A 13,911-nucleotide genomic window follows, 5' to 3' on the forward strand; every position below is an offset into this window, starting at 1 on the left:
CCTAATAATTTTTGACAACTGATCTTTTGATTTTATTCAGATTGTAGTTTTGAAGAAATACGAGATATTTACAACGTAACATATACACTGTTAAAGATTTAAACAATGTTTTCCAGCCAGATGCGCCTGTGTCTGAATGGTTGCCCAGTCCTGTCAGTTAACCTTTGACCTGCAAGTCATTCAGCCTCCAGCTTCACATTTTCAGTCTCCAACGTGCAAACAAACATTTCAGAGACTGGGATGAAAGTACGGCTCCAGCTACTGCTGGTGAAAATAAACTATGTTTTTTAGCTTAACACTTGAACCTGCTTAGGGTGTTGCAGTATTGAGATAAGTCTGTAAAGCCTTGCTCCATTCTCCACCTTCTGATATCTTTAGCACAGTTAATCTTCACTGCAGTTAAAAGGTAACTTTAGTCACATAACATAAAGTCAACTGAGAATCTTTTAAATAGTCACCAAACCAAACCAATCATAATAGTCTTCATTATGATTCTTAGATTACTGTCATTTCTTAATGACACAAAATTCATACAAATAGGTAAAATTGGTTGACAACCTCAAATTCAGCTTATCAAAAAAAAAGAAAGGAAAAACGTTTCACAGGAGTAAAAGAAAGATGTTTTACTAGAGAAATGGCAACCTGTTCAAATGCATTTTTATGTATATTGCATACGCTAATCACTGAGTTCGTTTTGCATGAATTGTTGCCTCAATGTCATGAAGTCCATTAATCTATGTTACTGCTGTAAGGAAACACAGGCTGCTTTACTGACAGCCTTCGGCTCATTGTGAGGTCTGTTGCCTCGCCTTCTGCTGGACAACACCTCATAGATTCTCTATGTAGTTTAAATAAGGCCAATTTGCTAGCCAGTCAAACACAAGGACACCATGATTAAAGCAGTTAGACAGGTGCCAATGTTTACTCAGAAATTGAAATCAAAGTCAGGAGGTTTGCATGTGTGATCAAATCATTACTGGTTGTGGAAACTTCACCCATAAGATCAAGTAACATTGTCTAGGCTACTGTTATCCATGTTGCTCGGCACCCTTTTTTTTCTTCCACTAAATTTTCTAAAATTGGTACACACGTAGAACTCTAAAAACTCGTAGAGGCATAATCTAAACCCAACGGAGAATTTTACACTTTTGTTTAGTTGCCAGTTTGAGGTTTAGCACATGTTGGAATTGAACAAACTCATAAGGGTTTGCACATATAATTTTGAAATAGAGCACGGCTTTTTTGACTTTGCTTAGTGCGTCAGGAATCGTCTGCTGGACAACTGCCGCCAAGACATCATTCTTCCATCTGTTATTAATCTCAAAATGATTAAAAATAATCGCTGAAACATATACGCTTCTTTCGAATCCACACTTTTTAAGCTGAATTGCTGAAACAAATAAATGTTTCAACAATTTCCTTATTTATTTAGATGAATCTGCGCAACACCTCTGGTGGAAATGACCAAAGATATGAGATCTAACAAATTACTTCAACTAATAGGCCTGATTTATGAGGGGGAGAGCGGGGGGTTCCCGCCGGCTCACCACTCATCCCTGCGTCCTGTGGGAGGGAAGAGGTGGAGAGCGGAGGGTGGGATTGATGATGAGAGGGAGAGATTGAATGAGAGGCACACAGGGAAACTAAGAGAATCCATCACAACAAAACGTCTCCAACAATCAAAGGAAGTGGAAATACCGAGTGCATTTTACCCCACACATGGCCGTGTAGTTTTTAACAAACAGAAGTTCTGCAACAGCCAACAAAGTTCTGGGCGCGGAGGCAGACGGGGGTCCTCGCTCTAAAGGATGGACCACTTCATAAGGAGCAGGTCGCGCAGAAGAATACCGCTATTTATTTTTATCCTACTTCACCTAACAACGGCTCAAACTGGTAAAGTATCAAACTAACTACTGTGCAATAAGAAAGGATCTAAAACAGGTTATGGAGCCTTAGAAACATAGAAAGTTCCTTCAGTTCTGGTCTAAAATTCATCCAAGTTTCTTTCACTGTTTGCGGGCATGTCTTTGTCTCACTTTGCCCTGAAGCAATACTTGGTTTTATCCCAACAGAGTAGGTTAATTTGCATTTTTTTAAATTTATTTATTTCTTAAGTTTAACTTTCTATCTGATATGCAAAGCTGCTTTTAATAATTCGAGGCTGGTGCGAACGCGTTGTAGGCTGCAACTTGTTATGCAGAGTTGATATCGGCTGGTAATAAATTGGCTCAAATTTCTCTCGAAAATTTCCTAGAACAGCGCAAATAACTAATTTAGTTAAAAATTCTCGGGTCAACGAACATACTGTGATTAAATGAGCTTGTGTTGCCACATTTGCATTTTAATGCAACATAATTTATAATGCTTGAATTTGAATGAGCCCCTTTCCGCGTCGGGTCAGGATTCTGCGTCTCAGTGGGCTGCAGGCTGTGATGTCATGTTTGAGTTTGCCTGCGACCGGCGTCGGTTTACCGCGAAAAGGTTTAACGTCGGTCTGAGAACGAGCTGAATGTCTGAACACCGCAAGGAACTGAGTAGATTAACATTCCTGCCACGAATCTGTTTAATGTATCTCCTCCTTGCAAATGTCTGATGTTCAAGCGTTTAGCATTAGTAGTCTCAGCCGCCATATTCCTGATTATTCTGACAAACGGAAATGCTTGACAGGTTTAATGCCTCTACCTTTTATATAATATTCTGCACATATAGTTCCATTGCATGTAACGGCAGAGTGGGCTCATTTTTCTGCAGTACACCTGCGAGAAAACAAAGCTGTGGGCTCCTCCATCACCGTGTCATGCTGCACTTAAAAACACGTCCAATAGTTTGTGTATTATATATGCCATTTGGTTCACTGCTGTTTGCCACTCTTATGGCCTATGGCCTATGGCTGTTGATGTTTGCTTTTAAGAGGTGCAGACCACTTCCTCTACAGGTGCTGCTGTTCAGAGACCCCTAATGGAGTGACACGTCTCAGCAGCAGGAACGGTTATCACTTAAACATGTTTTATCTTCACCCATGGCTTACAACACACTTTCTAGCTGGAAGCGTTTCTTGTTCACTGGCTGAAATGAAGTGATGGAACGAGGAAGTGAGCCAGCTGACCTAATCACATTCAAGAGGCACAGTAGCTGCTGTGTCCACAGCTAATGAGGGTCTGGTGCACTCGGAGACTGAGACGATTTCAAAGCGCGCTGCACATGTGGCTGTGTTGAGATTGTGGCCTTACTTTTGTGCTTGCAGTTGATAATATGTTTGCGTCTCTGAGTCTTTTAATGTCAGACATCAACATGTGTATGTTCCAGCAGGAGAAGGCTCTCGCACATGCCGTCTCTGTGTGTTTGAGACATGAGAGAGCGTTTCATGTACAGACAGGAAGTGAGACATTCTGGCACATGCACAATTCACTTCAGTTACATTCGCGTGTTCATCTACTTCCACACATTTGAGTAAGGTTTCCTCTGCATTCAAAGTCTAAGTATGTGGAGAGTTTGTCATTTTCTTTGCCTTATCTCCTTGTGTATATTTTTTTCCTCCTACGACATCTGCCCTGCCTTGTCCTTCGCTAATAAGGGGAAACATACACCATGCAGACCCCCCACTGTGTCCTGTTTGATCCTGTCCTCTTGCTTGTAAAGCATCAAACTCCCGAAAGCATAGAACAAGAGTTTTTTCTTTGATCAAAGAACAAATTAATGTCAACTGAAAACAATTTTTAAGGTCAGTTTAATTAGGCACTGTTCAAATGCAGAACACAGGGATTTTTGTGCTTCATTGTGTGACTATCTTATTGCACTGGAAACATTACTGGAAACATCAAACATCAGAAGTGTCGGAAATGACGAACTCTGCGCCTATAGTTGCTGATTCTGCAAGATTCACATCAAACTGCTTCTCAGACTTTTTGATGAGCCAAACTATTTGGAACCACCCCAAGTCTTTAATATGTAGAAGTGATGCTTAAACACGTTGTGGCGCCGGACTGCAATCTATAGTACTCCACGCACATCTGGCTTCCAGAAAGTCCCTATCCCTTCAGGGTTCTACGGCTCTGAGCTTCTGATCACTGAGAGCTCCAAGCAGCTTTCAGTGGGACTGGTTGGAGATGCTTCCTGTAGAATTGCAATGAGCAGACATCAGAGGATCTCTCCTCTTTGCAGTGTCCCCTTTATGTCATCTGTGTTTTTATTCAAGTTCATGAGCCCAGTGCTCATTGGTGTGGAGGTCATAATTACGAAAACAAGATTGGAACCTGTGTGTTTTTATTTTTCTTCCAGCAAGCCAGACATTCTTATAATCTTTCAAAGTCATATTTATTATTTGCCAGGCATTTTCTTTGGCTGCTTTTCCACTCAGTTCAGTCTAGTCTTTCTGCCTTATCGCGATGGTATATTCCAGAAACGTCAATGAGAAGAGAACAAAAGCCGTTGATAAAAAAAAAAAAAAAAGCGTTACCTCAACTGTCGGATCAACTCGCATATAAGATTAGAATTAAACCCGACTTTGTTCCTGCAAGTCAGAAGTCAGTGAGAACTGCTGATTGTTTATCTAAATGGCCAAGCCAACAACCAGTGTATTAGTAACACAAGGTGATAGCAGAATATTTCGTTGTACCATTTTTAGTTTCAGACATTTTCTAGCTTATTTATGACTGATAAACTGTGATGAGTTCAGAAAATGGCTATTTGAAAATCACGCTGTTGGTCCTAAAACACCCTTTTATGAAATTGATGTTTCATATTTCTAATTAACTCAGTAAAAAAGGAGAGAGAGGAAATTGTGTCTTGTGACAACTTGTGAAAGAGCAACTAAAGGTCCAGCTTAATTTTTGAAGTTATGTGTAACTCATCCCATGAGTTTAAGAGCTTTTTTTTTTAATCTAGGAATGATTCATAGGTCAAACAGAAACACATTCCTCAGGAAATGACCAGGAATAGGATTTAAAGCAGTCAAGACCCAAGCTCTTCTTATGCTCCCCACTTCTCCACCATACGTGACAACAACAAACAACATGAGAGATCTTAAGTTCCACTAGTTTTTTTCACCTGCATGTAGTTTTCTCCCTGTGCGTGTGTGTGCGTGTGTGTGTGTGTGTGTGTATTCTCTCTGGGTACTCTGGCTTCCTTCCACAGTCTGAATATGTGTTTTTGATAGGGCTGCACAATGTATTGCAAATGTGTCATTATCACAACCTCCCTGTCTGCGATACACATTTTGTGAAGATCTGCTTGGACTGGAATTAATATCAGATATTTAAATACCATATAATGAGAATTTATGTACCTGTGATATATTTGGTGATGCTAGTTGTTTGATGTAGCAAAAAACGTTTCTAGAAAGTAAACAGGTCACATGGTGGTAAAGTCATTTGGAAACAGCAAGTTGTCTTAAAGCTGAAAACAGAAGCGACTTTATCTATAAAACATGGTGGAATCGAAATAACCAAGGATTAAAAATGACAGAAATTATTATTTTTCTTTTTTTTGTTTGGAGCAGTTGCATTGACAACTTTTTATCTTGAATCTTTGCTGGCTACCAATCTGAAGCATACAGACATTGATACTTTATACTTGTTTATTTTGTGCAAGCCATGACTATTGTGTATTCATCATTATTATTTCAATTTGCATGTTTTACTGATATTGAGCAGCTAATATTAGGTTAATTAGTTGCTCTACATTGCCCTAAGTTGCATGGTTGTTTGTCCTCTGTGTCTTAGTGTGCCCTATGATCGACTCACAACAGGAGCAATGATAGCAACAAAAAAATAAATTATTTCAGATAGACCAAAAGAAATATATTTTGAAAATATATTTAATACGTCTGGCTCTGTGGAAGGGTTAAAGGACATTACAAAGAAATGAAAAATCGCTAATGACTCTGTCTGGTTTGTATGAAATTCTGTCTGATTGCTTGTTAATTTGTGCTTTTTTCCCCATTGGTGAGACATTGTGATTCCTTTTAGCATTTTAGAGTAAAATGAACAATCGTCAGGTAGTTTTAACATTAAACAGGCCAAGAAAGTCATGCAGAAAAGACACGCATATTACTCAAGAAAGTCGTCATATGTCCAGAAGTTTAACTCTGGGATTTTTTCTGAGGGGCGGCTGTTTGGTTCAGGGCCTTGAGGGGCAGGTGTTTTCTCTGTGGGCCAAGTAGCTATTGGCCTGTCAGCTCATCATGCGGAGGAACAAAACAAGATCATGGAAATCTGTGGAGATTCAAGAATGTGGTGCTGATGTGGACTGGGAGGAATCATGCAACCAGATTCCTATTAAATCTTCTTGCTTCAACACCAAAAGTATAACTGATATGGATGTGGAAATATTAGCTCTAAAAACACGACAGAGTCCCTGACCCACATTCAGAAGTGGGTATGACTATCATACATGCTTTTTGTGGCTGTCATTGTAAGCATTCAAGGATTTTGCCCCTTATTTATGAATGAACTTGTTTCTCTGAGTGACCTTAAAGCAAAGGCTTGACTTTTTAAATTGTTAAAGATTTGAATGCAAATGTTTGATTGATGAATTATTTACACGTGTTAATTGACTCCTTTCTTTTTATTTAGATTTTGTTGATCATTGATGTTTCATCATTTGTAGAATCTTGTGTAATGTGTTTTATTGCTGTTTTTGTCCAGGACACCCATGTAAAGAAGATTTTAAATCTCAATTGATCTCTAAATTGACTGCTGGAGATAGGCAACAGCACCCCTTGTGACCCTGTCGCAATAATAATGATGATACAGATGAACATTTAATATTTCTACTGCAGTGTGTCACTACATTCCAATAATAATACAAAACAAATGCCTTAATCTACATTTCTCATATTTAGAATATACCTTTGAAAAGATTCTTCACATTTACTGTGTGTGCCTCACATAAAGCAACAGAGATTCAAAAGCAGTTTTAACAAGACAAAATGCTCCATGTTAGTTTTCCCCCTGCAGCTGACTTAATCAAGCTAGATGTAAGCGGTTAATGCAGATCATGTGCTCAGTTTGTCAAGATTATTTGTGTGTTTTACTTTTTAATCTGTGTTACATGTATTAGTTCCTCTTAACTTGCAGTGTTCTTGTCTGCACACAGATGTGACCCAGACAAAGGGTCACATCCTGTTCTAATTAAATTATCTCTTCCCAGTGCCTGAGAGAAAATGTGTCTAGATTTATTCAACCACTTGCACTGGATCTTTCATCAATTTTCCATTGTTAATCACCACCTTTTAGAGCTTGGCACCCTTGGACCTTTATTTATTTATTTTTTTTGAATAAATTCTCTTCATGCTGCACTTTTTTACAGACAATTTAATTTCACTGAGCTGATTTTTATTTCTTCTTGATCCAAGCATGTATTTTTCATCAGCTGATCTAATCTGGGCATCTCGTGTCATGTAAAGTGTAAATGTCAGTTCTTTCCCTCCTCTCATTCCAGGGTGTGGTCGAAGATACGGTGGGAATATTTAAGTGCGCAGATTTCCTCTTGGCTTCATTTCTCGTTACATTTCCCCCAGTTCGCAAATGCAATCACTGTTGACAGTGTAGTACTGTCTCTATGAGAGAGGGGTGTTCTCAGGCAGGGTCTGGAGTGTAGGTGGTGTGAGTCATAAAGAATGTCTTCGGAGACATTTGCTTTAGAATCACAGAGAACACATTATGTCCACTGATGACTGAAATGGTGCTGAGTTGTGTCGCCACAGGGCAGAGAGAGAATGGACCACAAGATCCACACATAAAAAGTGTTTACTATCAGTTCTTGGGAACAGGACGCAATCTGTAAGACAGACCGCTCAAATATTCTCTGTCTAATAAAGCTTGTATGTCAGTGCTACTTGGCGGTTGTGGTTATCTCTCAGATAAAAGTACAATGGGGGGGGGGGGAAAAGCGTACTTGGAGAAAGTAAGAATCTGCAAGTTACATGTGCATTTTCTGCATCCTCGCAGCATTCCATTTGCTGCATGTTAAATCTGACTGTTCTGTTTTGCAAAAACATCTATGAGCAGGTTGGAAAGTACTTTGACATTTGCTGTAGTTGGAAAAACACCCCGGTCCATGGAGAGTTTGTGAAATTTAAGTCATGGATCACCGTTGCTTCATGCACAGCTTGTTTATCAGTAGAATTCCAGAATTTTTGAAGATTTGGATCTTTTTTTTAATTTTTTTAATCTTTGCTCAACCTTCCCAACTTTCTCCGAATTGACGTGAGTTGAAAGGGGAGGTAAGGACATTGCAACAAAGAATAATGAGATGCAAGTGAAACTTGTTCAGACAGTCAGTGCTGCAGGAAAGGAAAAGAAGCTGTTAGAATTTAGATCCCACTGACTTAATGGATCTTAAGCATGGAAACGATAACATTCTTTCACCGATGGGTGCACGTATCCAAACTTCTAAAGGCAGCCTTCCATTTCTCTGGGCTTTTCTTCTTGATGCATGTGTGGAATAGGCTTTTTTTTTTTTTACAAGGGTAAAGCTCTTTAGTAAGCTTTTCACATTTCATCAACAGCTTTTAGACGGACTTCTCCACAGGTTGGTGGATATTTTATGTCCATCACACACACCCATACCAATGAGTTCTTTCGCACATTGGTCTGTTGGAGTCTTATGATTCCACCCAAATCTAATTACAGGTGTCACCCTGACCACTTATTGGAAACACACAGTGTCTGCTGCTTGTTTCAGATGCCTCTTTGTGACTTAGATACATATTTTTATTATTCATTTATTGATATATGAGTGTTAGAGGTCAACAATCTTTTGTCAACCTCAAACTTCATTGGAGAAATTGGTAACATTCAAAACTTACAGCTTTATGTCTTTGTTGGACAGTCCAAATAGATAAGATTAAAGTAACTTTGTCAGGTGGTGATATAGTTTGGCGGTCAGCTTCTTGTAAATTAATTAACCCCATGTTGCTTCTGTTTAGGATCATCACAAGGGAGCAATGCTCCAAACATCAGGGCCTTATGACTTCTCTTCCTCACTGTCAGTTGTTTTGGACTTGAATTGGATTCTGATGTTTGGGGAGAGGAAAAGCTAACTTTTAGTCTCATAGTGAAGAACAACTCGGAGAATGAAAAAGAACATTAACAATCACATATTATGGAGGACATGGCAAATTTAAAGTGTTTTAACAGCAATGCAGATGATTGAATATCAAAGTAGGTCAGTGTCTTCCAAACGTGTACATATTCATTGAATTGTAACGCTACAGCCACAAACCTCTATGTGTTTTGTTTTGATGTTATGTGGTAAAGTACAACATTTTGAATAATGTAAAGTCAGAAAAAAAGTTTTTGCAAAAATAAGTCTGGAAAAGATTTGTCAGTAATTTGTGTTCATCCCCCTTTACTCTGATTCCCCAAAGTGATATCCAATGGAACCAACTGCTTTCAGAAGCCACATTATTAGTAACTAGAGTTTTACCTGATATCCTGATTATGAAAACAGATGTTCTGTGAAGAAAACATTTGAGAACATAATCATGAAGATCGCGGAGCACTGGTCACGCAGCGTGCAGGCACCAAGCAATATCCAAAACTTTGAACACATCACAGAGTCATGTTCAGTCGATCGTACTGCAGTTGACAGGAAGAGGAATGGAAAAATACAGGAACAACAAAGGACTTCTCGTGATTCTTAAAAATCATAAGGCGGGGGTGGAGGCTTAGCTTCCATACAGCCATAACCACAATTCAGTGGTTTTGATCAAAACATATTGTTTTAGAAAAACCCAATTAAGACCAGACCCGAATGCAATGAAGAAGTTGTGATCAGACTGGCAAGTTAACGATGGAAGATGCTGTTTGTCCAACCTGCAGTGAAAGGTGAAAAAGATTGACACAGGCTAAATATGATACACTATTTAGATTTTTATTTGTGAAAACTATGGGAATCCCCTCCACTACTTTCTGTTGGTCCCAATAAAATACAATACGATTTTTTTTGTAACAATAACATAGGACTATGAAAACCAAAGAATTTGTGCTAAATAAGAGAGCATTAGATTAAGTCTAACTAAAAGACTTACTAAAAATGAAGAATACGCTGGAGAAGTCATCATAATTTTAACCTTTTTTGGCTGAATTATTTACGGTTTGCTTTTTGTATTGCAAAGCAGGAAACTCTAAAGCCCAGAGTGATCAATTTGATGTTACAGGTTTGTTTTGTATTTAATTAACTAACTGTTTTAACAGTTCAAATAAAACCAGCTGCTCTTAGGTTTGCTAGGCATTATTTGCTTTATACTTGCAATTAAAATGATCACGCTAGTTTATAAAAAAGTCCTTGGTCCATTCAGTAGTTCAAGTACATGCATTGCTCTGCCTAACAGAGCAATACATGTACTTATGTATTTATAAGTACATGCAATATTTAACCACTGCTGAATTAGCACTTTACCTCTGGAAAGTGACAGTTATAGGAAATCTCTGAAAGGCCTAGGACAAAGTCCAAGCTGTCTCTTTTTCTGCTGTCCTGGCAGGTTTTTTGGGGCCATCACAGCCCTGCTGCATGACTGCAAACAGTAGCCCACACAAAATATTTCATTCGTTGTCAATAAATTTCCCAGTGCCACCAAAATGCTGACTTCCTGCAGAAATATATTATATAAGAAGAAAAATTCTGCTGTGCATCACACTGAGGCCTCCGGACTTTGGGTTCAATTGTCGGCAAAAGTTTGCTGGAGAAGATACTTCTCAAGTGTATTGTGCAAAATTTCTTGATGTGGACATTTATAAAATATAAGCTTGCTTACAATGATGTTACTTGAATTGATTATTTTGCAACTGAAGCTTTTCAAACAGTACTTTACTGTTCAAGCTAAAGAAATGTTTTAGTTTTTGCCATTTTCTGCTATTTCTATAATGATTTGATTTGAACGGTGTGCAGTACTCTTTATATAGTCAACATTTGCCCCATCAGATCATGTTTTCTATTGTTGAACATAGTTAATTTATTGCCTTGTCCACCAACAACCTCTTATGTGAGGTTATGGAGCTGTTAAAAATGTTTGGGGGAAAAAAAAAAAAAAAAAAAAAAAGACAGAGTCTGCCTTGCAAATAAATAAAGCCATAAAATGTAATGCTGTGTTTTTCTCCAAGCGGTGTCTGGGCAATAGTAAACTCTCCCCACATGTTTAATTAACGAGGAGAATAAAAGGCAAACTCTGAGCAGCGAGAGTTTCAGGAGGCAATTCGGGTTTAGGATCCTCATTTCAGATGCTTGGAATGCAAAGTGCTGAGCCACGCTCTGTAGCAGCTGGTGGGAGACTGGCTGCGCACAAAGCTCTGATCCTGGCTAATGCTCACGGCAGCACTTTATCAGCAGACATCTAATAACATGAGCAGCAGATTGCAAATAAAACACAGGCTCATTGAAAGGAGGGAAGCTGGGAGGCTGTCGTCTTGAAGGAAGCCCTTCTCTGCAGGGGATAAAGTTACTGTAATAAACATTATTTGATCAGCTATGGTTCAGAAAATGCATTTAAACAATTGTTATGTTATTGGGCTTGCAAAAAATACAAAAAAAAAAAAATAGCCTTCCTTTGTTTGTGGCATGTAAAAACTGAGGATGACTGGTTTAGATTCCTCTAAATGAAATCCAGATGTGTCATTGTTGGCTGGCACAGGGGGGATCTGTGCAGGTGTCAGCTGTCAGCTGTGCTACCGCAGAATTACAGGTTAGTCTGGGTACCACCTCTTATGCTATAATAACATCCACAGAAGCCGGACCACCTGCCACCACATCGCAGGGGACCTCATCTTTTTTTTTGACTCACAGGAAGCAGGAAGGCACCACGCATTAAAACCAGTTACCAGCCACAATAAGTCCTGCTCATCGGACAAGTAACAGCTAGTATTTAGCTGAAAAAAAAAAAAAAAAGCGGGTTGTCACAAAGGCAGAATTGTAGTTTTCAGCTGACAAGATAAAAGCATTCTCCCGTATGCTACAAGTTTCATTCTGTCTTAAAAGTGTTTTGTAAATTTTTTTTCATGCAATGTTAGACGGCGGGACAAACAGAAAGCAAGACATCGTTTATTAAAGTGTGTTAAGTCGTTTGAAATGGCTGAATTTACGAGTGTGCGAGCACACTCCATGTTTTCTCAGACTCCTTTATTACCACGGACAGATGGTTCATTTTCTCTTGGTTTCCATTCACAGCTGATCCTGTTGATGTTTTGCGAGTTCTCGGGCTGTCAGAGAACATGGAGGGGGTTTCCTTGGAGGCTGGTCTCTGCACTAGCAGGAGGGGCACGGAGGAGACGGACCTGGCTTACAAGATCAAAAAGATCCAGCTCAGCACTCCCACTAAACAGCTATTCCATGGTACTGTCTAGACTTTTTTTTTTTTTCCTTCTATATGAAAACATAGAGAAAAATCCTCTTAATCCACTTCAGGCATGGGGTTCTCAATCATTTCCTTTAATGTCTGAAAACATTAAGATGTACAAAATAAGTGCGAATGTTGACTCTGTGAAGCATAATATATGTGACAGAACCTCACCTACTTTCCCCCCTTCTACACTCCGTCTTTTCATGGTTAATATTTTTCATCGTTATCCTCATCCAGGTCCTTGCCAGCAGGTGATGAAATGCGTGCTTCCCTGCTGCGCGCCGCTCTTCATTTCTTAACAACTCTCCTCTCTGCTCCTCCACCTGCAGATTCCACTTTTCCTGAGAATTTCTCCCTGATGGCTACCGTAAGAGCTAAAAAGGGCTCCCAGTTCTTCCTTTTTTCAGTGTATGATGACGGGGGGGTGCAGCAGGTGGGGCTCGAGGTGGGTCGGTCCCCTGTCTTTGTGTACGAAGACCAGCATGGGCAGCCCACTCCACAAGAGTATCCTATTTTCAGGAAGATCAACACAGCAGATGGAAAGTGGGTAGTATGAAGGCCTTATCCTCCCTGTTAAATGTGACACCAAGTGATCTGACAGAACTAAGCTGTTAGTTTGATTTCATGTGTTAATTCTATTATTCTTAACCAAACTCAACATGAGATTCATAGTCAAATTGTCTTGTCTAAATGCTTTGCAATATGTGTTAAAGACTTGGGATAAATGGGGCATCTTCTATGGACACAAACAAATAAACTCCTCCTTTAAGACTAACCTGTGTTCATTCTTTCTGGTTGCCATTTCAGATGGCACAGGATAGCCTACAGCGTCCTCGACAAGACTGTGACCCTTTACTTGGACTGCCAGAAGGTGGAAACTCTGGATCTACAGCGGGGGGACGATGCCGTGGTCAGCACTGAGGGAGTTGTTGTTTTTGGGACACGGCTGCTGGATGAAGAAGTTTTCGAGGTACGAGATTATGAAAGAGCGTGAACCACAAAACAGATGAAAACAGTTGATCTCAGGGTCGGACTCATGGTTACTCTATTGCTTTTTTTCTACTATGTTTAGATCTCTTCTCAGCAGATCTGGTTTGGCAGATACTAAGAATAAACAATGTGATTGTGTTGTGTGCTGTGGCCCTCTATGCAGCAGCAGCTCTGTGTTCTGAGTGAATTTTTGTTGTGGTTTAAACAAAAAGAAAATGTCTAAAACTTTACGTCTCTTTTATCTTTGTGTTGCATGTGTGTGGGAAGCTTATTCTGCTGAGGTTATATAGTCTATATTAGATGACAAGGCTCAGTAGGGGACTTCCTGGTGATCATGCATGACCTATTTTATTCTTTCATTTGGAAACCTCTCAGGGTTGTTTTAAAAACAACCAGATGGAGTGGAGCTTATCTGAAGTGCTACAAACATATGTGGTTTTAAAGTTGTCAAGTAGTTTAAACAACAGGGATTTAAACTAGTTATTGATACTGTTAGATTACGTGCTCTACTGCAACAGTTTTTCAACAATATTTTAATAGATTTATTTCTTACTTATATCTACACGGTCCCAGTTTAATTATGG

At 39.3% G+C, this 13,911-nt stretch overlaps 1 protein-coding gene across 2 annotated transcripts in view; it reads left to right on the plus strand.

Moving 5' to 3' along the window:
* Window positions 1-1,549: 1,549 nt before the first annotated feature.
* The window catches only part of col5a3a (collagen, type V, alpha 3a), a 52,231-nt gene continuing 39,869 nt past the window's right edge, over window positions 1,550-13,911 (plus strand). For both annotated transcript variants that reach the window (XM_014983388.2, XM_014983389.2), the window contains exons 1-4: window positions 1,550-1,893; window positions 12,166-12,330; window positions 12,667-12,880; window positions 13,145-13,307. In XM_014983388.2, coding sequence (XP_014838874.2) covers window positions 1,809-1,893; window positions 12,166-12,330; window positions 12,667-12,880; window positions 13,145-13,307 — 627 coding nt within the window. In that variant the 5' untranslated portion in view covers window positions 1,550-1,808. The remainder of the gene's footprint in view (window positions 1,894-12,165; window positions 12,331-12,666; window positions 12,881-13,144; window positions 13,308-13,911) is intronic.

The sequence above is a fragment of the Poecilia mexicana genome, unplaced genomic scaffold, assembly GCF_051168715.1.
Source record: "Poecilia mexicana isolate PSO_F unplaced genomic scaffold, ASM5116871v1 scaffold_8, whole genome shotgun sequence".
Taxonomy (NCBI): domain Eukaryota; kingdom Metazoa; phylum Chordata; class Actinopteri; order Cyprinodontiformes; family Poeciliidae; genus Poecilia; species Poecilia mexicana.